The 27390-nt window shown below is 32.1% G+C and overlaps 1 protein-coding gene and 1 long non-coding RNA gene across 2 annotated transcripts in view; one reads left to right on the top strand and one right to left on the bottom strand.

Annotated features, from left to right (window-relative positions):
* The window catches only part of LOC136989865 (uncharacterized), a 255026-nt gene that overhangs the window by 68954 nt on the left and 158682 nt on the right, over positions 1 to 27390 (bottom strand). The gene's annotated exons all lie outside the window — the stretch shown is intronic.
* LOC136989817 (uncharacterized) lies at positions 7851 to 10287 on the top strand. Its single transcript, XM_067288092.1, has 5 exons — positions 7851 to 8031; positions 8184 to 8245; positions 8325 to 8426; positions 8501 to 8584; positions 10200 to 10287. The coding sequence occupies exons 1-5, from the start codon at positions 7875 to 7877 to the stop codon at positions 10227 to 10229; spliced, it is 435 nt and encodes a 144-aa protein (XP_067144193.1). The 5' UTR covers positions 7851 to 7874; the 3' UTR covers positions 10230 to 10287.

Genomic DNA, 27390 nt, shown 5'->3' with positions numbered 1-27390 from the left:
CAGGACAAAGGTAACTATCTCCGGAAAAAAACAGCAGCGCTCGCGGTTTAATCACACGACATGGGTGAAATTAACCAGAACACGTAGAGGTGGTTTCGTAGAATCTATTTCATACGCTGTAACTTCAAATACATGCTTTTGTTGTCATAGATTACTGCATTCCCCGAACTTTTGGATCGTACCACGTATATACTATTTCATATAAAAATACCAGCTGCACGTGTTGTCGGCGTACGACATGTCATTCGAATTCCACTTCCTCAAAATTAACTTTTAAAAAATTCGAATGTTTTAGTTAATATATATTTATACAAGTTTAAATACTTATTTAATTAATACACCACGTTATTTTCTAAATCAACTTTAAAGGTGAATAAAATTTAATCTAAAATTCAACTTTAAATTGGTTCGATCTGTACTTTAATTGAACTTAATTTATAAATTCAAAATGATATTAATCATTAATAACAATTAATAGTATTTTGAAGGAAATGCGGAAATGGGTTAATGTTACCTATGGTAGCGAACATGGCGGCTCGTCTCTGAAACAGTGGGAACGCACGTTCTAACCTAACCTAACCTAGTCTAATAAATTACCCCTATTGTAATAATTTGGCTTGGCAATAATTATGGTAATTTATTAGAATAGGTTAGGTTAGGTTAGAACGTGCCTCCCCACCGTTTCAGAGACGAGCCGCCATGTTCGCTAACATATGTAACATTAACCCGGAAATGATTTAGGCAATTAGACAATTAGTCAATGTATGAAAGCTAGACACCACAAAACACACAAATAAGCACAGTCAACAGCCGAAAACAACATCCAACAAGAAACACACCCATAGACCATAATACATAATAGTTATCATATACTATAATTTAAATATTATTGAATTTTAAGTTCGTTTTTAACAGAAATACCCAGAAGGAAGACAAAAGGATTAAATTGCCGAGGAAGTAGGCGCTCTTTCAAAATATTTTATTTCCTATACTTCAATATAATTATTTAATTTGCAATACGAACCCATTATGTATTTTCCCTAAGCCTTATTACCGCCTGTGAATCCTTGATTCTTAATATATTACAGTAAATTATCAGTATATATAGATATTATGGTATTGAATTTTCAAATAGCTTTAAAAAAATTCATAAATTAATAAAACCCAACACTAAAATTAAACGTTTAAGAACACTATCAAAGAATTAAAAGCCGCAGTAAGTGTCAAATTGAAAGATACATAAATTATCGTACAGATATCCCTTGTACAACACGGTACTTCTACAATATGGTTTAAATATTAGGAATGTCTCTCCTACAACACGACTTTCGGTGTCGCTCTAACACGTTTTAGGAAATCCTCGTATAAAATTATCAATTTTTAGGTATTCAGTAAAATTTATTCAAACATTCTTAGATAAGTAATATTAAACTTCTTTTAAACCGTTAGTATGCAATTATTCGTAAATTAAACAAAATTTTGCATCCCCACACACACACACACATATTGACATTCATACATACAGAACATTTTATTATTATTATTATTATTATTATTATTTCTCGTCGGTTTCGAGTCCAAAAATGTAAAAACCTGGTGGGTCATTTTTTTGGCCGATCGCCCATTATTATGTATAACAGTCGGGAACGTAATATGAAAAATGTTGCTGATACATCTGATCAAGATCAACAAAAAAGCTAAGATTAAGACTATACTTTGTAAAAAAGAAAACTCCACGGTTTAACTAAAATTAGTATTAACGTGTTATACAGTATTGCTAATTGTAATTGTTAATTACTTAATTAATACCCAGCTAGATGCTTCTTATCTTCCATAACAACACATTATCTTGGTGAGAATTATTTATTAACCATAAAGAACGTTCCAAACCTGTTCTACAGGCCATATACAGGTTTTTAAAAATAATAAAACATTGCTAATTGTTCTTTTTATATAGAACAGTTAAGAACACATTTAAAACACAAAATACTTCAGAATATTGAGCTATTTGAATCCCTAATATTAACATAAATGTAAATTTAGCACGGTAAACCATCACAGGTGCAATTAAAATTATAAATTAGATCAATAATAATATAAGTCACAAATGTCACCATTAAAGTTGGTATTTCCGTTATTTAACGTGAAAATAATTCAATACATTGCCTTTGAAATAAAAGAAACAATCTAAATTTATTTTTATAACGCTTTAAATTTTCTAAAAGCACGTAAAATATTTAATTAATTTTCTTATAATTAACAGCAATAATGTTCAATTAATGATTTTATTGCTGTCAATTATAATAAAATTTTATAGAACAAATGAGGTTAGTAAATATTAACAGAATTGAAAAGCATATGTGTTTACATAAACAATAAACATAATTAACATATAAAGCGAATGTTTACGTAGTCAATAAACAAAATTAACCTAAATAAAACGTGGATTATTCGATTATGGAAACGCCACACGTGGGTGATCTGCCAAGGGAAAATGCCTCCCGAGAAATCTTTAATGGGAAACTGGCTGCTATTTAAGTGTTACAAACGAGACAGCCCGTTGGCTAGGCGCGAACCCACGACCAACTACCAGTGTTTAGTGGTTTTATGTACTGGTCACTGGTACGCTAAACAAAATAGAAATGTCCTCGCAGAATATACAGGCATAGATGAATTCAAATATATTTCTGATAATGCTTTCAAAAAGTATTGCATCATTGAAGAACAATTTCAAAAACATTGGGGTAGGCTTGATACCATAATTATTGCAGACAGTATATTAATGACATCACCAGAAAATGACTTTGAAAAGTAATAAATTTATCATATGGCTAAATTACAGAAGGTTGTTTCAGCCTTATGGAAATTATTTTAATTGAGAGGAGCTCTTCATAAGTCAGAAAATGTTTTGTTAAATCCGTTTGTTCAGGGGTCACCAAATTTTTTTCTCAGCGGGCCAAATAACTGATAGAAGGACTAGCGCGGGCAGCGTAATCATTTTGTTTAATATAGTATACTGAATACACAGAAAATAAAGAAAACCAATATATTTATTTACCAATACACAAACACAATCGCTGCAGCGAGCTCGTAATCGCTTTTCATAGGAACTTCATTGCAGATACTTACACAAAAAATGTTCTCATATCAAAAGTCGCAAAAAGTCGCCGAAATTTTTATTTCACTCATTTTCCTAAAAATTATATTACTGTTAAATATATAAATCTAATTAGACCAATTTTGGCATTTTTATTTACTCTTATTTTAGTTTTTTCTACATAGTAAGTTCATCTACAACCTATGTATGATATTTCCATTGGCACAGTGCGGCAGCGGGCCGGACGAATCTGTTAGATTTTATGAAGCGTTTTATATCAAAATAACTTCGGTTTACGATTTTAATAATATAATTTGTTATACATATGTATTATTTAAGATTTTATTAAACATTTTTTTCTAAATTATTGTTTTCTTTAGTCTCCGGCCCCAATTAAAAATAATTTGTATGTATTTATATGCGAAATTATACCCCGACTTACGCGGTTATCGCTCGGTCCCACCTACTGCGAAAGTTCGAGGTATTACTCTACTTACTATTTAAGGGAGAAGAGACATGGAAAGAGGAAAAAAGTAGTTAAGAAATTACTGATAGAGAGCACTGTAACGTTTACAATGTAATGTGTAATACAAGAATAAAGAATTAAGGCGAATTCTTGAAAAATGTTACATTAACTGTGACATTTTCCAATAAATATCGGTTTACCATCAGTTCTTGCACCTTTAAATCTGTCTTAAAACAGAAATACTTATTAAAACCACACGGTATAAAATTTGAACATTCTGAAGATATATGTTGTGATTAGGGATGTGTTTTCATGATAATTTTAAATTTTAGAGAATCCTGTAATACCGACTAAAACATTTTTCTCGAGAATTTAGAGGCTTTTAAAATTTGATTATTTATGAAAGACCTTTGATTAATTAGAAAAAATTGCTGCAGTAGAAAACACACAAAGTAGGACCATAAGATATAAATTTGTTTTGACAAAAAGTTTCCGAAAATTGATAAGCTCCTTTCATTTTGGGTTGTTGATTTTATGCAAAATAGAGCATTTCTGAGCATTTTCAAATTCAATGTTGATCTGTGTTTTTTCACGTTAGTAACATCTGAATAGGGGCCAAATTCGCATAGAAATCTTCCGGGAAGTCATCCCCTCCGCAGATCGCCCGTAACCATATAATTTAAACTGATTCTAACAATTTTTTACTTACCCGGCTCTGTTATATAACAGAGGGAAAAGTACGACCATCGGTCAAAATATGACTTCCCCAAGAATTTTTAACATCTTTAGACTTAAGGAACACTGAAACATCAAAAAATGCAAAACAATTTAGAGGTTATTTCTGTGTGTCAGCACGTTAATGTACTGTACATGTGGGGGGCACGATATCGTTCACACTCATTATAGCTTAATAACTCCTATGCTTTCTGTCAAAAATAATCTTAAATTTTGCAGAAAGGTTGGCGTATTATGGGAATTTATCATATTAAATTTTGGTTGTTAAAGGTGAGAGGGTGGGGAAATCGTTTGTCGTATTTCAAGTAGATCTGTTCTTAATGACGAGTTTATTCGTTTTTAGCATTTGAAATTTTTTTTATGAAACTCATCCCTACCTTAAAAATCAAAGTTTTACCATTTTATAACAATTAAATATATAAAAGTTTTTAAAAATAAAATAGCATGGCAAATGGCACTGCCAAATGTTGCCGGGAAAGTTAAGCTATTCGTTGCTGGATTTTTTTAAATTCACTCAAGACAGCTGCAAGGAGTCCTCGGAGGACTTGTGAGCATTTGGATGGGGTGGTACGACAAATACCGCTTTTATCTCAGGTCGTATTAATGCTGTAGGTTTTGAGCAAATACTAGTTATAGACTTTTTACCGTTTGTGGAAAAACTGGAGGAAAGTTTTTAATTTTAGACAACATAGTGGACCCACTCGTAACGCAAAATCAACTTGTGACTGGTTTTTGCTAAATGTTGTGCATGTTATGGACCGAACCTCATGTTCTGATTAGGGATTGCAATCCAGCAGTGTTTTCAATCCAGCTGGATTTTTGCTAGACCAACATCATTCCAGCTGGATCCAGCGCGGATCCAGCGCAGATGTATTTTTGGTACAATAAAGTGTTATCTATCTATTTATCCAGCAATTTATGGTTTTTTTAAAGAAATAAAACATTTTTTAAAAAAATACTTAAGAAACTATTATTATTTAGACTGGTTAATATAAATCAGTAAAACTTCTTACACATTTAAGTAGTAAACTTAACTTTGGTTCGGTTTAACACTTGATAGAGATAATTAACATTAAATGTTTAGTTAAAGATTACATTATAATTATAATCTAAGTTAAATAATAGCAAAGGTAATTCTACTAATTAATTTATATTAATACAGTATAATAATGTAAGGACAGATAATCAGGCTGGCTATCAGTCTTACAAGTTTTCTTATATAGGCTCTACATGCAAGTCTGTAGTTATTTATAACTAATTTAATTATTCGTGTTAGTAAAGTAGTGAGTAAGTAATTAGTAGTTAGTTATTATTATCACAATCAAGAATCACATACATTCATATCATCATATATCTAAGATACTGATAATCATTCATTTATTTAACTAACTAGGTAGTCTCAGTTTCTCACTAATTTTCACAATAAAATTGCCTAGCCTAGCCCACTAACCACTTATAGAATAAAAGTTAAAAACTATTATTTAATAGAATTAGGTAGAAGTTATAAAATATTATTCTTGTCTTGAATAAAGTATTTTAAAGGATTAAATAAAATTAAATCAGTCACTTCTGTTTGTCGATTTTTTCCGTCCGATGGCGAGATTATTATTAATCAGGTTGGAGACAAGTCTGCCCAAGAGGGACCACCATTATTTTGCGTTTCAGACTAAAAACATACACATATGGCGACAGGCCTTCCTTTTTAGGCTTCATGTCGCCAGTAGTAAAAAAGTCCTTTATGTGTATGTTTTTAGTCTGAAACGCAAAATAATGGTGGTCCCTCTTGGGCAGACTTGTCTCCAAACCTGATTAATAATAATCTCGCCATCGGACGGAAAAAATCGACAAAAAGAAATTTGAAAGTACCGTCGCCAGGGTGCAGCTTCAAAATTTGCATTTTCCAGCGCCTGTTCCAGCAGATAAAAAGCGAAAACACCCACTGGCCGGATGGTTGAAGAGAGATGTCTGTATGTCACCGACTGCTTAATTTTAATTGGATGTTTGTGTTTTTTTAAAGGACTTTTTTACTACTGGCGACATGAAGCCTAAAAAGGAAGGCCTGTCGCCATATGTGTATGTTTTTAGTCTGAAACGCAAAATAATGGTGGTCCCTCTTGGGCAGACTTGTCTCCAACCTGATTAATCAGTCACTTCTGTTATTTTTTTTGATTTTTCTGGAAGTAGGATCTCAAGAAACAAACGGTATCAATGGTGTTGTCTCCCAACCTACTTCTTACTTATGAAGAGCTCCGCTCAATTAAAATAGTTTTCATAAGGTTGGAACAATTTGCTGTAACTTAGTCATATGAAAAATTTACTACTTTTCAAAGTCATTTTCTGGTGATGTCATTAATATAGGCAATAATAATAATATGTACAATAATTATGGTTTCAAGCCTACCCCAATGTTTTTGAAAATGTTCTTCAATGATGCAATACTTTTTTAAGGCATTATCAGAAATATATTTGAATTCATGTATGCCTGTATATTCTGCGAGGACATTTCTATTTTGTTTAGCGTACCAGTGACCAGTACATAAAACCACTAAACACTGGTAGTTGGTCGTGGGTTCGCGCCTAGCGAGCGGGCTGGCCACGTAGAGTTTTGCAGGTTTGTCTCGTTTGTAACACTTAAATAGCAGCCAGTTTCCCATTAAACATTTCTTGGGAGGCATTTTCCCTTGGCAGAACACCCACGTGTGGCGTTTCCATAATCGAATAATCCACGTTTTATTTAGGTTAATTTTGTTTATTGACAACAGAAACATTCGCTTTATATGTTAATTATGTTTATTGTTTATGTAAACACATATGTTTTTCAATTCTGTCAATATTTACTGACCTCATTTGTTCTATAAAATTTTATTATAATTGACAGCAATAAAATCATTAATTGAACATTATTGCTGTTAATTATAAGAAAATTAATTAAATATTTTTCGTGCTTTTAGAAAATTTAAAGCGTTATAAAAATAAATTTAGATTGTTTCTTTCATTTCAAAGGCAATGTATTGAATTATTTTCACGTTAAATAACGGAAATACCAACTTTAATGGTGACATTTGTGACCTATATTATTACTGACATAATTTATAATTTTTAAAAGTTAATTATGAGAAAATAGAGTTCGACATGTCAAATTTCGTATGTTGACAAACGTGCAGCTGGTGTTTTCATATGAAATAGTATATAAAAGAATTCGAACAGACGTGAACATAAATTTTTACGCAGCTTTAATTTAACGACGCGTAAAAACTTAACTTTATAAAACCTAAAGTCCAGCATATTTTAATAGATAATAAGAAGGTAAGTTCTGTTTTTTATCTTTTTTCACCAACAAAATATTAATTTTAGATTTACTATAATAAAATTTACGTTAAATATTTCAATCATTTTTAGCATAAGAATATAATAAAAACAAACTCGGATAATTTTCAACCGATCAGTAATAAATTAAATTACATTTTTCAGGATTAAAATGCTTGTTATATTTTTAGGTGTTTTAAAATTATTTTCCTGCTCTACTGCCACGTGACAAATATATATATATACACGCACATAAATCTACCAATCGAAATGAAAGCATCAATGAATATGACGTTTATGCTAGTGTTATTCATAATTACTATTGGTTTTCCTTCAATTAAATCTTTTCAACTGTTTCAACAAGGTTCAAGTGTTAGACCTGCGAATCCATTCGAATATCTCGTACGAGCCGTGGATTGTTTGTGTGGTAAGTGTTTTAGTAACATACTGCTTATAGGTATTTTCATGTTTTACTCGTTAATTATCCTTATAATGTTTCGATTAAGCTTATGAAAACCTATATGAAATTTATTGAAAATATATTTATTTTTTTACGTTTTTAATTTCTATTTTAATTAGCACTGAATTGTGAAGAACAAAGAAACTATCGGTCATGCATAATTCAAAATGGATACGAAGTTGTAAGCTTTTAAATATTCGCCAAAGTTTTATTTTAAAATTAATTTTCCAAATAATATTTTATTAATATTTGATATTTAGAATCTGGAATTCAGTCTCAACTGTGCTCAACAAGTACAATTTTACCCAACAACAGAAGAGGTGTATGCATTCATTTGTAATACTCTGCGATTCTGTCCACAAGTAACTCATTCGTGTTTCTACTAATTGTATCAATTATTATTTATTTCGTTAATTGATAATATTTATATTATTAGGAATATAACCAATATATCCACTGTCTCGGTTCAGCTCAATATACTTACAGTTTGGACAAACCATATTTTTATCATACTCTCGATGTGAGTATTATGCGATTAAAAGTATTTACAGTATATATATATATATATATATATATAAATAAAACGTATTAAATAATTATTACATCAATTATTATATAGTAACTAAAGTACTTGGAGCTTGTTTAATTAATTTATATAACAATACGTGCCGATCGTTAGCAGTTTAATATTATGACGTAACACTTAAGATGCTAAAGTGGGACTAAAAATTAGATAAAATTTATATTTTATAATTTACTTAAAAATTTTAAATTTCTCTGAAGAAATTTATTATTTTAGGGAATGTAGGGATAACAAGACGTAATCACTGGTTTGATTGTTATCTATTTTACTTTTGCGAAAAATAAACATAATAAAACTGTAAAATAGGTGATATTTTAATTTATAAACACAGCGTTCAAACTCTAAAAAAGTAAAATTTTTAAATTTATATAACTGTTGCTAAAGTTTTTTGAGAAATGCTACTCGCACCTGCATACTAGATTCTCAAACAGCAGAGTATTTTTCGCAGTTTATTTGTCTTTTGTAATCAATCATTAAAAAATAGGAAAATGTCCCTAAATTAAAGCAAAATGAGAAGCCAAAAAGTTAGTTTGTTAACTTAGGCTTATCTATGACTGAAATTGCAAAGAAACTGAATAGCACGAAAAGTTTTTAACTGATATTAACTTGTGTATAATGAATATTATACTGTTTTAAATATTGAAATGCTTTTGTAAATTAGAATCAATTAATTTTGTCAGAAATATTTAATATTGTTATTTTTCTATTTAAATATTCTTTTTTATTTTTTCCAATACTTGTTCTTTACAAATTATGTGTTGCGCTATCTGCTAAAGAATTTTATTTTAAAATAATTTATATATTATTAATTAGTATAATAAGGGGAAAAAATTATTTTTAAGGGTAAGAGCGAGTTTCTAAACCAGCGTTTCTCAAAGTGGGCGATAACGCCCCCTTGTGGGCGGTGAGTAAATCTAATGGGCGCTGGAGGCAGGGTACCGAACGGTGACCAAAGGCAAAAGTTGGGGTCACTAACAGCCGTTCCCTTTCCTCTGTTAAACGGATAAGAGGAAACACTGCGTTTAGTGATTTCCAGATGTTGAGAACAATGTACGGTAAGGGCACAAAGTGTGAGATTCATAGAAAAGTTTTTCTAAAATATTTCCAATCCTTTATCACACAAGAGAAAATGAGTTAGGGGGCATTGGGTATAACTTTATGGTACAAAGGGAGCGGTGGATCGAAAAAGTTTGAGAATCACTGTTCTAAACAAATGTCAATGCTAATAAGGAGTAAACTTTTATTCAGTCTGACCCCACTCAAAACACGATACACGAACTCCTTTGTCTCTATACCCCTTGGCCACCAACTATCAAGATGTAATAAAATGTAATAATTAAAAATTTTCCATCAATCTCTGGTCAGGGTTTAATGTAAATTAATCAAAAACAAATACTATTTTAACAGAAATTATGTAAAATGCAAGTATTTCATAATAAATTAAAATTAATAAACAGGTAAATCTAAAATTTAATATAAAATTTTAATTTGCTCAAATTACTTTATAAATTATTTTGATTGTAATTATTATTATTATTATTTTTTTATTCAGACATGCCTGACGAGTGCAGACAGATGTTAAGAAAAATCAGTTTCTTCAATTTATCTTTAACCATTTAATGAAAAATTACATTAAGCTGATTTTTATTTTATTTGTAATAAGTTGGTATATCTATTTAAATTGGTATATGAAATTGGTTGGAATATTAGTTCACATTTTAAATTCTGAGTTCATTCAAATTGTAGAATTCTATTACATTTTGGAGATTCTTAATAAGCTGAAATAAAGTACTTTAATAACTTGACTATTATTTATTTTGTTCAAAGTGCTGAAGTCGGTGTCGTATGCATAGGATTTAACACATACAAGTGTGATTTATTTATAATTGTCAATTGATGTCAATTAAAAATACTAGGTATTTTCTAGAAAAACGAAACTGAGCTCCGCGGCATAGGTTCTTACTGTTTCGGCTTGACACGCTTCTAACGTTCTGTCTAAAGCAGTTCAAAACGCAAATTCGTAAGAAGTCGTGGGCGTCCAATGTCATAAAAACGTCAAGAAACGTTTTAAACACCCACATTTGTAGACAGCGGTTTACCAATTCCAACAACCGTTAAAACACGCACATGTGTGGCCGCAGGACACCAATGTGAGTGTTTTCAAAAACTGATTTCGTCACGACATCGTACATGTTAAATGACCGTCGTAAAGATCAAAATAAAAATTTGTTAGAGAGATCGATGTACTTAAGTTGTCAGCAATCGTGAACGCTACTGACATGTTGAGCGCGATCAGAATACAACAGGCACTCGACAATACACTACGTGCCAAACTTTCATCGTAAATATCTTGGCCTCCAGATGGAATTAAAGAATTACGGATTCTTTCACGACATCGAGTTAGGCCGATACTCAACTAGTGTAAAAACGAACGTAAAATCTCTCGCCATAAATACGTGACCATGATCACGTGACCATGATATTTTACGCCGGAGCAGGTCGTAAAACAAGTTGAGCAGTGTTCAACTTTCGACGCGAGTACGTCAGGAAAACGGTATTAAACGGTACCATTAAGAAATCAGAAGTCAGTAGAGTCTACATGGTGCGAAAATGGCGGAAAACGAGTTTTTATGTACGTTTTCTCATGGTTAGCCTGCTTAGAAAAGACCTAGAATAGATCCGGAAAGATTTATCGAAAACATCCGAAACTATTCATGTATCTACGACAAGAGACGTCCCGATTAAAATAATGAATTTTAAAACAGGCGATATGGACGGACAAAGCAAAATCCTTCAATTTAGAGGAGTACACAAAAAACTAAACGTACAAGTACAGTGTAGTATCCTAATGATACGATAATAAAAGTGAATATATGAAAGTAAAGTATTATTTTTACTTTCGAAGAGTTTTTAACTTTTATTCTATAAGTGGTTAGTGGGCTAGGCTAGGCAATTTTATTGTGAAAATTAGTGAGAAACTGAGACTACCTAGTTAGTTAAATAAATAAATGATTATCAGTATCTTAGATATATGATGGTATGAATGTATGTGATTCTTGATTGTGATAATAATAACTAACTACTAATTACTTACTCACTACTTTACTAACACAAATAATTAAATTAGTTATAAATAACTACAGACTTGCATGTAGAGCCTATATAAGAAAACTTGTAAGACTGATAGCCACTTAGCCACTGATTATCTGTCCTTACATTATTATACTGTATTAATATAAATTAATTAGTAAAATTACCTTTGCTATTATTTAACTTAGATTATAATTATAATATAATCTTTAACTAAACATTTAATGTTAATTATCTCTATAAAGTGTTAAACCGAACCAAAGTTAAGTTTACTACTTAAATGTGTAAGAAGTTTTACTGATTTATATTGACCAGTCTAAATAATAAAAGTTTCTTAGGTATTTTTTAAAAAATGTTTTATTTCTTTAAAAAAAACCATAAATTGCTGGATAAATAGATAGATAACACTTTATTGCACCAAAAATACATCTGCGCTAGATCCAGCTGGATCCAGCTGGAATGATGTTGGTCTAGCAAAAATCCAGCTGGATTGAAAACACTGCTGGATTGCAATCCCTAATCAGAACATGGGGTTCGGTCCATAACATGCACAACATTTATCAAAAACCAGTCACAAGTTGATTTTGCGTTACGGGTGGATCCACCATGTTGTCTAAAATTAAAAACTTTCCTCCAGTTTTTCCACAAACGGTAAAAAGTCTATAACTACTATTTGCTCAAAACCTACAGCATTAATACGACCTGAGATAAAAGCGGTATTTGCTGTAGCACCCCATCCAAATGCTCACAAGTCCTCCGAGGACACCTTGCAGCCGTCTTGAGTGAATTTAAAAAAATCCAGTAACGAATAGCTTAACTTTCCCGGCAACATTTGGCAGTGCCATTTGCCATGCTATTTTATTTTTAAAAACTTTTATATATTTAATTGTTATAAAATGGTAAAACTTTTATTTTGAAGGTAGGGATGAGTTTCATAAAAAAAAATTCAAATGCTAATAACGAATAAACTCGTCATTAACGTGTTGACACAGAAATAACCTCTGCATTGTTTTGCATTTTTCGATGTTTCAGTGTTCCTTAAGTCTAAAGATGTTAAAAATTCTTGGGGAAGTCATATTTTGACCGATGGTCGTACTTTTCCCTCTGTTATATAACAGAGCCGGGTAAGTAAAAAATTGTTAGAATCAGTTTAAATTATATGGTTACGGGCGATCTGCCGAGGGGATGCCTTCCCGGAAGATTTCTATGCGAATTTGGCCTTTATTCAGATGTTACTAACGTGAAAAAAAACACAGATCAACATTGAATTTGAAAATGCTCAGAAATGCTCTATTTTGCATAAAATCAACAACCCAAAATGAAAGGAGCTTATCAATTTTCGGAAACTTTTTGTCAAAACAAATTTATATCTTATGGTCCTACTTTGTGTGTTTTCTACTGCAGCAATTTTTTCTAATTAATCAAAGGTCTTTCATAAATAATCAAATTTTGAAAACCTCTAAATTCTTGAGAAAAATGTTTTAGTCGGGATTACCGGATTCTCTAAAATTAAAAATATCATAAAAACACAATCCCTAGTCACCACGTGTATCTCTAGAATGTTCAAATTTTATACCGTGTGGTTATAAAATAAGTATTTCTGTTTTAAAAAAGAAAGATTTAAGGTGCAAGAACTGATGGTGAACCGATATTTATCGGAAAATGTCACAGTTAATGTAACATTTTCCAAGAATTCGCCTTAATTCTTTATTCATATATTACACATTACATTGTAAACGTTACAGTGCTCTCTATCAGTAATTTCTTAACTTTGATGTCAGTACTGGATGAATATAAAGCTTCATCAGTTCCACATAATCAATCCCTCCTTGCCCAAAATGGTTCCCAATTTCCTGTCACTTTGCAACAGAAAAAATATTTTCATCCGTTTCGCATTGTGAAGAACATTACAAAACAACGGAAAGAAATTAAGTGTTGGTTTATTATGATATCGTGTAATAATAATTTTATCAAAACTCAATAGAAATATATATGAATTTCAATAATGCTCTATAAGACATATTTTTCCAAAATGATCAAGACATCTCAGTTTCAGCATTTAAATTGCAATTAATGCGCAAAATAGCACACAGTATAGTATAACATACAGGATAGTAGCAGTTCCGTTTTCTGAACACTGTTTGTTCGGTCGTGCCTTCGCTCCTCGTGGCAACGTGGATAGAGTCCAGTACAGTAATACCTCGACTTACGCTACTCCGACTTAGGCGAACCCGGAGTTACGCGATTTTCAAATCTTGTCGATTCGTCTTTTGTTTGAGCACCACGCAACTGTTGATTACTCACTCCTCCACACTATTGTTCAGCTTACATGTTCGGACATGTCGCGCGGAATCGACGCATAGCTACAATTTATTTTGTGTTATTCATATCTGTGTTTGTTATATCTACGGAGACTTGAGAGACTCTTCTATATCATCCAAACGAAGTAGAACTGATTCTTCTGCATCAAACAAAAAAAGAAAAACTTTATCTTTCGAATGTAAAGTTAACATTCCTAAAGACTTCGATACAAAAATGAAAATTTGTGAATTGGCTAAGCAGTTTGATCTACAGGAATCGACGGTCAGAGCAATTATAAAAGGTAAAGAAAAAATTCTCGAAGCTGTGAAAACTTGACAGAAGCCTCAGTTCAATTAAAAAGGGGTTACAAATTTTAGAAAATATAGATCCAACGAAGAGCGCATTTCTTCTGCAAAACGACAAATAAAAAATTATTAGCATGCCACGAGGAAATTTTGCGAAAGAAAAAAAAATCCTCGAGCCGTCAGACGAATTTGTTAGATTTTATGAAGCCTTCTCCATCAAAATAACTTCGGTTTACGATTTTAATAATATAATTTGTTATACATATGTATTATTTAAGATTTTATTAAACATTTTTTCTAAATTATTGTTTTCTTTAGTCTCCGGCCCTAATTAGAAATAATTTGTATGTATTTATATGCGAAATTATGTCCCGACTTACGCGAATTCGACTTACGTGGTTATCGCTCGGTCCCACCTATCACGTAAGTTCGGGGTATTACTGTATTTATGAATAGAGCCCAATTATTCTTAAAAGACTTCTCGGCAGGTATTATCCCCGCTTTCTGCGTATGGCCAAGGAATAAGGTTCGGCCGGCTCATCAGATAATAACATCACGCTGTATCGGAGAAATAAAACTGCACAGGCTGATCCTCCATATGAATCCTGAGAATAGAATGATAGATTAAAGTTGAATTTTTGCAAAAATGTAATCTGGAATACATGATGAATTACAGGTTTCACCGTATAAATAAAAATTAAAAAATCGTTCTCATCATTTTGTGACAAATTATATCAATTCTAGTTGAAAGTATGGAACAAAAAAGTCACGAGTCTGAGGCAAATTGCATCTCATCTAGCCACAAATGTGTCAAAATCAGCAGTATACAGAGTTATGAAACTAACTAAGCCATCTGTAAAATGCATTTGTAAAATGAACTACAAAAAGAAATGCATTTGGCATGGACTGATAAATGATAGCAAGTTGTTTAGAGTGAGGAGAGTAAATTCAACATGGATGGGTCAGATCGCTGAAGAAGCTATTAGGAAAATATCAGGAAAAAAGAATTAAGTAGTCTCTACATAAAATTAAAATAGGCGTAAAGAAAAAAAGTAAAACTAATATGATTAAATAATTCTTATCCTTGCATATTTTCATAAAAATGTCATTTAAATTAGTGTTAAGCCCGTAAGCGACAATAAATGATTTTGAGAAGAAATTCAATAAAACGTCATTGAATTTTATCTCGTAATCTGTAATAAAGAAATATGAATATTATTTATATTTTGAATTTAAAATTAATTATGAAAAGTTATCATCTCAGGTAATTCAAATGTTCAGTATTAATTAGCCTTTATTTTTGTATTTATTTTTATGTATTTTATTATCGTTTATTCCTTTTCATTTGGATTATTCTGATGTTATGTTCCTATTATTATAAGGAGCAATTATTTAGTGACGTGGTCACATTGCCGGGTTGTAATTTTTAATCATATTTTTAATTTATATAATTTAAAATATATGCTATCCACTTCAAATTAGTAGCGTCTTATCCTGTACATCATACTTTTTCTTTTAGCAAGAGTCGTGCCGGTTATCTATGTAGTCCTTTCAGGAGAAAGATTTTAAATTAAAATAACGCGACTTCTAGTGTAAACCAAAACTTCGGGGTTTCCTGCCCCTATTCAAATTTAATATATATGAGAAGCTTAATTTCTATACATATATACATAGAAATTTTTTTTTGTGAAATTGAGCTTCTGACACATTCAGTGAATCAACTGATTTGGTTGGTTTTTCTAAATCGTATAAGTTTCGTCTCCGGAAACAAAATCCTGCGAGTACCCTTGGCCGGAGTGACTTCAGTTTCTCAATATGGATTTAACAAAACATATCTATTTAATCGATTTTGATTCGTGGTACTATTACAACGGGATTTTTAAGGAAGAGTGAAAATGGTCTTTCATTGAAACATACGATTATCGGGAACGCGATAAATATTTTCGACAATTTGTAAATATTTTTTCTTCTTGACTGAGACGTGGGCCCGCTTGGCCCTCTTCTGGAACTCGGTGTAAAAACAATTGCAAAAATATTTCGCATGTTTAAGAAAATATTTATTAAAAACAAATAAATCTTTTTAAAAATAAATTACGAAAAGAGAAATCTTAGCATTTTATTAACAGTTTTTAAATTAAGATGTACCAAAAATATTTTGATAAAATACGGTACGATCTTGATACAAACAGTTGAAATAAAATTTAATTACTGTATGTTGGTTTAGATGCGCAGACATTTCTCTTATATAGTGTACGAAATCAGTCCAAATACACTCAGGGCGGATCTAGTTTTTCGAGGCCTAGGACTTATTCAAGTCCAATGCAGTCCCATTTTTTGTTAGATTAAGAATTTTTAAATTGGGGTTTAAAATTGCAACTTTGTGACCTGACCAATTACGTTACATCAATTACAATAAAACAAATAATACTATAAATTATTATCATTATTATTATATTAACTACTTTTTACTATACGATAAGTACTCATTGTTAATGAAAAAGTATTAAAAATTTATGATAAAAATTCAATTTTTGTGTGCCCTTGACACTTGGAGTCCAGGGCTTAAACCTTATTAGTCCCTATGTAGATCCGCCCCTGAATACACTGGAGGAGTTCGAGTCAGCTATCAAAGCTAAACTTTCTCTATTTCCCAAACTTTTGACTTACATTGAGGAAGTTTGGGATTGAACTAAGCATATTGATCATATTATAACTGAAATCATATTTGAAGCTATTTATATTTAAGTAAAATTTGTGTACTTCGTATTTCACTCTGGGCATATAAAACAAATGACCTTGGAAAGTATACACAGGAAACTTTGAACAAAAAATAAGACATTCGACAAATGGGAGGTGGCCTACAAACAGACGAAAAGATATTTTTAAAAAATTGAATATAATAGGAAAAGTTTAAAAGATAATCCCAGGAGAAAAATCGACAGGAAAGAATGAAAGTCTTTGCTTAACCTGAATAATGTAGCGTGAGTGTCAGCCGCACGGGCGGAGGAAAATTTCGCCCCCTTAAATAAAATACGGGGAATCCCAACAAGTCAGTACAGACGGTGTTGTCAGTCGCTACAACGAGCAAGATGTCATTATTATACATTCATTTAAAGAAAGGGGATTCCCCATTTACGTCACAGAATAAGTAATGAAAAATTCCGTGCTCATTTCAATCGGTTCGAATCGTAGGTGCGACAAAAATATGAAATTTAATGGTTTAAATTTTTACAAGATATTATCATTATTTATTGTGAAAAAATGCTGCTCCCCTAAAAGTGCCGCCCCCACTACGCAACGCCACTAACCTGACAGAACAGTGCTGAAAAAATGGGAAAGTGGAGAAAATGATGTCGTTCAATTGCAATTAGATATTTTAAATGTTGGTGGTGTACCTTTTGATAATTCTACAAAAAAATAAACGAAACTTAAGGCATTGGATATTTAAATCAGTTTTATTTCGTTTTAAATCGTCTAACAATGTGAAATGTAAAAATAAATACATAGATATTCGCCACGATATCAAAATTGCATGTCGTCTTAACATTCAAATTAATAGCAATAATATTAATGAAGACATATGGCATTGACAGCCTTTAATAAAATTTTTTTAAAAACCCCAAATAGCGTTTATTAAAATATCAATAACAAAAATAAACAGATTGTAATAATGTTAAACAATACGCCAAGAAATAATGAAAAACGTTTTCATTGTCAGAATGCATTCTTTTCGCTGCCAGTTTTCTTTCGACAAGATGTTCCGAATGCTAGTATTTTTGTTATTATTTCAAAAAATTACTGCCCGACCAATGCCACGATTAAGTTCTACGGTGACCTGGCTCGAATCTAAATTATCAGAATTGAGGGATGAAACAGATGAAAGAATTACATCTCGTTTTGACACACAATCCGTCGGTACAGAGCCAGTTACGAACAATCCAGCGACCGTATCTATCGACGAACAAATAAAAAGGCGATATTTAACATTAACAATGTCGCTATCGATTTTGTTTTTTATAACAACGATCACCTTTTGTGGCATGCTGATTCAACGACATTGCTATAATGAATCCAATCAGAAAATGCGTCGAACTGTCGGACAGAGACAAGGCAAAGAGGAAAAAAGAAAACCGGATAAGACACTGTCACCCGAACTCGAGCAACAACCTCTATTAGAACCAGACAAAGTCGAGGAAAACGCTCGACCTTCGTCCATTTCTTCGACAATTGATAGGGAATATTCATTCGACAAATTCCTGAGATTGGTCGAACGTTTACACGACGATTAAATAAAACAACTCGAAATGACTTTTAAAAGTCCTGAACAGATCTGAAGTGTTTTATTGTGTTTACAAGTTTATTTATTGGTCGAAGCGATTTGGAAAAAAATATTAATAATAATAAAAACTATAAGAAAATCCATCTTTAATTATTAACATTTGATATTAACGAAATGAATTCTGAATTTAATAATGAAACAGATATAACGCAATTCAATTTTCAAAACGATGATTTGAGAAATCAGAGTGATTCGAACAATAGTGATAATGTGTTGGAAGCATTATCCCTCCCATCGTCGCCTCAAGAAGACAACAATGCTGATGATCAAATACACGGAACTAGATTATACATTGAAGTTTCTACAAGTACTGACAGTACGATTGATAATGATTTTACAAAAAAGTCTGGCAATGAAGAAGAAAAAGAAAATTAACAGACAGTACTGCTGAAGAAGATGAGGCTTCAGATGGAAAGGGTGCTATCTTTCTCTCACATCTGTGCCATGATAACTTTATGAATTGAAACTGTATATATAAATATGCAAAGTAAAATGCAAAATTAATTTGCAGATGATGTCTTAAAATAGTTTCTGATCCTAAAATTATAGTATTATCAGATTGTGAACTTTGATAGTTAATAAAAATATAATTATTAGTAATTGAGTGAAGATCCCTTCTACTCGTCACGTGATCTTTACGAATGTTCCGTCCCGAGTCGTTCTGTACGCCTCGAGATTGTCCGTTTGATGGTCCGTTGAAAGACACACCTCCACACTCGATAATTAGTTATATACAGTTTATTTACAAATATTTACAAAGATATACACTATGTAATAGCATTACATACACTACAGTATCGGAGCTGTGATGCAGCACGTCGACTTAGCTGGCCTGGGAACACGAGTCACTCTTTCGGAGATGGCTTAACCTCGTGGCCGTCCGTCTCTACAACAACCTTTCTCCAGAGGACTTTCCAAGAGGAGAACACTCTCTCTATCCGCCTCAAAGGTCTGCCTGTTGTTAGAGACCGCCACGTACCAGGTCCCTCGCCCTTTCTCCCCGCTTTTTTTGCCACCCTTCCAATTTAAGGGATTCTGGCACTGCCTCCTGCGACCAATCACTTCCTTCCCCTTCTTAGAGCCTTCCAAGACGTCCGCCCTATCTCCCGCCGACGTAGCTCACATTTGCGTCCGTGCTTTATTTATTCTTGTTTTCTCAAGCTGGCCGGCACGTGGCCAACACATTGTCCCTTAAGTGGAGACGCTACACCTTTGATTCTTCCGGCCGTTTATGGCCCCGACCCCAGGTGGGAGCAATTACCTCAGTCGTGCGGTTTCTTTGACATAGCAAAATATAATTATTAGTAATTGTGTTTATTAATTACTTATTGTCACGAAGATAGACGAAGATAATGTAAGGAAACGAGCGTGTTTTTATGGTATACGATTTCAGTGAATCAACTGATTTGGTTGGTTCATCTAAATCGTATCAGTTTCGTCTCCGGAAACAAAATCCTGCGAATACCCTTGGCCGGAGTGACTTCAGTTTTTCAATATGGATTTAACAAAACATATCTATTTAATCAATTTTGATTTGTGGTACTACTACGACGTGATTTTTAAGGAAGAGTGAAAATGATCTCTCATTGAAACATGTGATTATTGGGAACGCGATAAATATTTTTGACATTTTGTAAATATTTTTTTTTCTTGATTGAGACGTGGGCCCGCTTGGCCCTCTTCTGGAAGTCGATGTAAAAACAATTGTGAAAAATATTTCGCATGTTTAAGAGAATATTTATTAAAAACAAATAAATCTTTTTGGGAATAAATTACGAAAAGATAATTCTTAGCATTTTATTAACAGTTTTTAAATTAAGATGTACCAAAAATATTTTGATAAAATACGGTACGATCTTGGTACAAACAGTTGAAATAAAATTTAATTACTGTATGTTGGTTTAGATGCGCAGACATTTCTCTTAGAAAATTGATTAATAGTGCGATTATACTTTAATCACCAGGAATTCTTAGCTGACAAATGAACTTTAGAATGTTAATATTAATTAATATTACACTATAACAATGGAGGTAACTTTGTATATATATCAGGCAACATTTTATTTTTATGGAAAGTACGTTTTACCGTAAAGATGAAAATATACTTGGATCCCTACCTTAAAACATACTTATTTGACAAATTTTAATCAATATATCGCTAAAGACTTTCACGAGGAGAGACAGATGAAAATAATAAAGAACGTTCAAGGCTAGTTCAAGGAATCGAAGTTACGATGAATCGATCATAATCATTCGTTAATGGGTTAATTATTTTATTCTGTTGAAATAATTTTTAGTAGATCACTAACTGAAAAATTTTACAAAATATATTAATACTTTAAATACAAATCGTAAATAAAAATTTATTTGTTTTTATTATTGTTAATCACAAGAAAAAATCCCTAGTCATATGTTTGATCGTATTGTCGTTTTCGGTTTTGAGGAGTATGATTTCTAGTGAAGCCTGCTAATATAATAGATAATGTAGCAAATAAATCCTATATAATAGTGAGCTGGGTTGTGCGCATTTCAAAGGTATATAGCGAGAAATTTGCACTTAACGTTGTAGACTGTTAACCTTTTCAAACAAATATTGTTTCTTTTTAAGGTTATTGTTTCTTATCTATACTAATACTATACTAATCTTTCGGAGCTCTGCGTTATTAATAATGTAAAAAATGTATGTTATCTTTAGTGTCCATGTACAGTTTAGTCTCTACAGGGGGCCGCAATCTGATTTCGCACCATTTGAAAACCCCCGAAAACCTTGCTAGGGAAACTATCCTGTATTTCCCCGGCCGTGGAAACTATCTTGTATTTGACAATAGAGCTCTTCCACTGGAAATATGCATATGTGAATTTATATTCGAATATACAATAGGAACCTTATCATTTTTTTTCACATGTAGTATAGATATTTGTAATAAGATACATAATGCGGTTATAATAAAATATTAATATTAATTAATTCAAAGTACGTTAAAATATGAAAATAATCGCACAGTATGTACTCATATTTTAGAAAAAAAAATAAAAGGAAGCGGTGCTTCCACAGCTTCTGTGGCCGGCTCGCCACTAGTAGGCAAAGAACCAGATTTCTTTTATTACACATTTTTATATTCCAAACGAGGAAGTCGGGGGCGAATCCTGACCAAAACTTTCGGGCATGCTGAAAGTTATAATAAGAACGATAGGCCTATTTCTAGCACTAAACAATAGGCAGAAACGTTATTTTGTGTGAATAAAAAGTGCACATGAAATATATGAAATATATTATAATGAAAAAGTATTAAAAATTTACGATAATACTCGTAATTCGAATTTTGTGGACCTTTGACACAAGGGGCCCAGGGCTTAACCCTATTAATCCCTATGTAAATCCGCCTCTTACACAATACGTGTATGATAACTGAGTACCACATGCTTTTGATCCAATCTGGCCGTGTTAAATGCTTCGAATGACGTCATACGCGTGCACTTGTTTGCTGCGGCAAACCACACGAGCAAGCGTCGAGTTCCCGGAAGCATCGCACTGACTTAAAACGGCTAGCCCCTAGTTGCCAATGTAAAAGTTAACACAAATGATAAAATAGTTTACATGTTAGAATAAATTATTATTGAAATATTTGTTCTCATATAAAAAGTATATTGACAGTCAAACTTTCTCTTAAGCATGCGACGCATGCTAAGCAAGCCAAGAGAATTCGCCCCTGCACGAAGTAATAGTGTTGCCAATGCATACAAACCCTGAAGCGAAAATTTGCCAATACATAAAGATACAGAATAATGGATACAGAATAAAAACTGGTGCATGAGAGACAACATGAGATCAAACTCGTTCGTTTTTTTAACGTGCCTGTACTTCACCAATTTACTGTGCTCAGATATGGTGCCAAATTTTAATTTCGATATTTTTACTACAGTAATGAGTTAATAAAAGATTGGTTTGGACCCCAGGCAATTGCACTTTTTACCCATAGGATAACCTGACGCTGAATGAAAATTATGCAAATCTTAGGGCCGTCCATAAATTACGTAAGGACGATTTTGGCTATTCTAGATACCCGCCCACCCGTGTAAGAAACCGTAATATTTTTTTAATCCTCCCTCCCCTTCCCTATCTTACGTAATATTTAGGCATAATTTTATAGAAAGATTTTAACGAAAATAAATTTTTTAATGAAACCCTAAAAACTTTAGGTCCAAAATATATAATTATTAATTACTTAATTAATATGTACAATTATTTATGAAAGACCATGTTAACAAATTTAAAAATATAAAAATTTAATGAATTCGAATGAACAATTTATTTTAAGAACTTTATTTTTTAATTATTAACAATCTTTTTATTATTATCATTAATCAACATCATAATATTCATTTTTATATTAATTTTAATTTTCACAAAAAGGACGCAAAAAACTTTGACAGATTGACTAGCTAGTGCACGTGTAAACAGAAACTTCACACAAAATAAAACAAGAGGAAATAGAAACCACATTCTCTTGCCATATTGGTTACATCTCGGCTAAGGCCAAGAAAATAAACTACATGCTGTAAAATGTGCTAGGTGCACCGGGGAACTAAATCATAAAGCTTATAAAACTCTATATAATGGGGCAATACAACCAATGCTACTTTATGCGGTAAAGGCCGCATAAAGTATGGGATTATGTAACTAGTGAAAATTCAGTAGCAAGTAAATTACCCTCTCTTCAAAGACAGTTTGCCATCAGAATTTCAAAGTGCTGCAGAACTGTTTCTACCAATGCCTCTGATTCTAGCAGATCTCCTTCCTTTGCCACTATGTATTGTAGAAAAGGTTCTGAACTACTATATCAGAACTACAAACATCAAAGCTCAACAACAGTCTCTACTCCTATCTGCTGTATAAATGCTACCATATTGCAATTACCCTATCTCTGATCATCACCCTGTAAACAAGGTTATCCCCAGGGTACATTCCTCCATGGATAAATCATTCAGACATTAATATCTACACAGATGGGTCCAAAAGCCCCCTTCATGTCCGCTCAAGCTGTAGCTTCCTCCAAACTGACATATTTTGCCCAAAATATGTTAGAAGGTACCCTCACAGCAAGCTGAAGAAGATGCTGTCTACCAAGCTGTTCAGTCGGTCACTTCACTACCAAAAATAACTCTGTCTATCAACATTTACAGTGATTCTTAGTCCGTCCTAAACTTTCTAATAAATACCAATTTCAATAGCAATAAAATCACATATATCAAGCAACATATTAAAAATCTTGTAAATAAGATAACTTTTATGTTTGTTCGTGGCCATACTGGCATCCTAGGAAATGAAAAAGCCGACTTTGAGGCGAAGTCAGCTGCAAAGGACATTGACTTGGACTACACTCGCAACCCTCTCTCATGCAGCAGCCTTAAATATTATATTTATGACAACGCTATGCAAAAGTGGAATTAACAATAGTTGAGTAGTAAAACTGGTAGAATAAGATTATTTTCCTAGCGTTGAATGCAGGTTCTCGTCGCCACTTAGAGATTTAATGTTTGCTACTGCTCAACTACTTACTGAGCATGTATCACCGGACAGAAACTGCCTTTTGCTTTTACTCTACAGAAAACCTAGACACCGTCGACCATATGATCTATCATTGTCCAATTTACGATCAAGATAGACTTATTCTGAAATAAGAAATCTTTACGCTTGGTTTCAGGTGGCCATGTCCACTCGATAAGCTTGTTCGGTAGCCACTGTTTGATACTTTTTACAATTATCTTAAAAAATATGGAAGATAATCTTATTTATACTTTCTAATTTCTAGTTTTACATTTTAGTTTTCACAAAAAATCGAATACTAATTTTATGTTTACTTTGAATCATGTATTTTGGTTTATGTATTCTTAGTGTTATATACCCATAGGAGTGGTGCACTTATTCAATAAAAAAAACGGTGAAAAACCCCTATACGGCCTTTCTCCCACGATAAAAAATGTGTAGAGAGTGAGTCTGCTAGCGTTATTATTCTATCACGTCACATCTGATGGCGTTAGTACAACGGGCGTTCTTAATAGAAACCGCCAAATTAAAGCCAAATTCAAAACTTCACCACTCAACGAGATCAAAAAATAAAACAATATATTACGTAAGGCGAGATCTATTACCCCCTACTCCTGAGTAAGAAATCGTAAGAAATCCTTGATCCCCACCCACCCCAAAATACCTTACGTAATTTATGGACGGCCCCTTACTCAAATATCGTTTAAATAAATCGTCTTATATTAAGATGTGTTTGCACTTATTTTCAACCATCTTTGTATCAAAATGTTTTCCGTGGTACAAAGAACGGAATCTTTGAAATTGTCATAGAAAATATATCTTGAAGATAGTGTACGAAATCAGTCTAAATACACTCAGGGCGGATCTAGGTTTTCGAGGCCTAGGGCTTATTCAAGTCCAATGCAGCCCCATTTTTTGTTAGATTAAGAATTTTTAAATTTGGATTTAAAATTGCAACTTGGTGACCTGACCAATTACGTTACATCAATTACAATAAAATAAATAATACTATAAATTATTATCATTATTATTATATTAACTATTTTTTACTATACGATAAGTACTCATTGTTAATGAAAAAGTATTAAAAATTTATGATAAAAATTCAATTTTTGTGTGCCCTTGACACTTGGAGTCCAGGGCTTAAACCTTATTAGTCCCTATGTAGATCCGCCCCTGAATACACTGGAGGAGTTCGAGTCATTTATCAAAGTGAAATTTCATCTATTTCTCAAACTTTCGACTTACATTGAGGAAGTTTGGAATTGAACTAAGCATATTGATCATATTATAACCGAAATCATATTTGAAGCTATTTATATTTAAGTAAAATTTGTGTACTTCGTATTTCACTCTGGGCATATAAAACAAATGACCTTGGAAAGTATACCCAGGAAACTTTGTGAACAGAAAATAAGACATTCGACAAATGGGAGGTGGCCTACAAACAGACGAAAAGATATTTAAAAAGAATTGAATATAATAGGAAAAGTTTATAAGATAATTCCAGGAGAAAAATCGACAAGAAAGAATGAAAGTTTTTGCTTAACCTGACTCAGTGGCGTAGCGCGGGTGTCAGCCGCCAGGGCAGAGGAAAATTTCGCCCCCTCAAATAAAATACGAGGAATCCCTACCAGTTAGTACAGACTACCGGTATTGTCGGTCGCTACAATGAGCAAGATGTCATTATTATACATTCATTTAAAGAAAAGAGATTCTCCATTTTCGTCACAGAATAAGTAATGAAAAATTCCGTGCTCATTTCAATCGGTCCGAATCGTAGGTGCGACAAAAATATGAAATGAAATGGTTCAAATTTTTACAAGATATTATTATTATTTATTGTGAAAAAATGCCGCCCGGGGCGGGCCGCCCCTGCCGCCCCCATTACGCTACGCCACTGACGAACGGGCCCTGACGCGCAATTAATTGATTGCCCCTGTAAGTCGGCTTCTTACAGAAACACAGCTTCCCTATCATCAAAATGTCATGGCACGCCACTGGTGTGTAATTAAGTTTTCTTTTACTGCAAACTTCTGTTTACACTCGTCGCAACTGTAGGGCTCTTCTCCTGTATGGATTCTTTCATGAATTTTCAAACGTTGTTTAGATGTAAAGTTCTTCTTACAGTGCTTACATAAAACTTTCCTCTGGTTTCTTTTCTCTGCAATTAAAAAATTGTTTTAAATAATTTTTTATCGATGTATAATAATAAGTTTCTTAAATAAGAATAATAATTAAATCAATAATAATATTTAATTATATAATAATTTTTATATCTAAAAGCAAATTTTTGCATCAAAACACAAAAACTAATTTTAAAAATGATAAAGTTCGCGTATAAATATATTATGTTACTAATATTTTCATCAACAACTAATGAGGGACGACATATTAATATAAACGATTTTTGTAAAACATTTTAAATGTGTATTTGTATCTTCATGAATTTTCTTTTCATATCTTTGTAGTGGATCTGTTGCTTCTGTTATATTTTTAAATGAAGAGCACAGAGGTACGTAAATCAGTATATATAACAATATTCAATTTTTTCTGTAGACTTGGGGGAAATAGTTTCTTCTAAACTTCGTGTTTCATTCAAAGAACAACTGAAAATAATAACAATAAACATGAAATAAACTGTATAAAATTTAATTTTACATGATTTTTAATATTAGAATGTATTATTCATACTCTTATCCATTCCTATTGTTAAATATAAACTTGTATAATATGTTGCATTCAGATAAAAAAAAAATATTGTATTTTTAAAAGACTTTTGTTAAATATACTTTCCTCATAACTCGTTTCCTATGAGACAAACTCAAACCGTTCAATCCTGTTTAATACAAATTTTAGTTTTGCTTCTGTTTTCTGTACTTTCAGGGTAAAAATTAGCTAAATAAAAAAATAAAAAGATCTTAAATATCAGACAAATCCACATTCAATGTGTACAGTAATTGAAATTTCTTTTCTCTATGCTAAATCTTTTAAAGTGCACAAATTCTCTTTTTGAATTATTTGATATTTACAGATAAACAATGTAGATATTTACTAAAATACCAATAAATTTTTCAGAATTCTGGTAATTTGAAATTTTCAGTGTTAGTGTCATACGTGAAGTTTTTAAAAATTGTTGTAAAATTGTTCTAATTCTTAC

This window comes from Centruroides vittatus, unplaced genomic scaffold, assembly GCF_030686945.1.
Source record: "Centruroides vittatus isolate TY-2023 unplaced genomic scaffold, ASM3068694v2 scaffold_769, whole genome shotgun sequence".
NCBI lineage: Eukaryota > Metazoa > Arthropoda > Arachnida > Scorpiones > Buthidae > Centruroides > Centruroides vittatus.
This window is presented reverse-complemented; position numbering and strand designations above follow the sequence as displayed.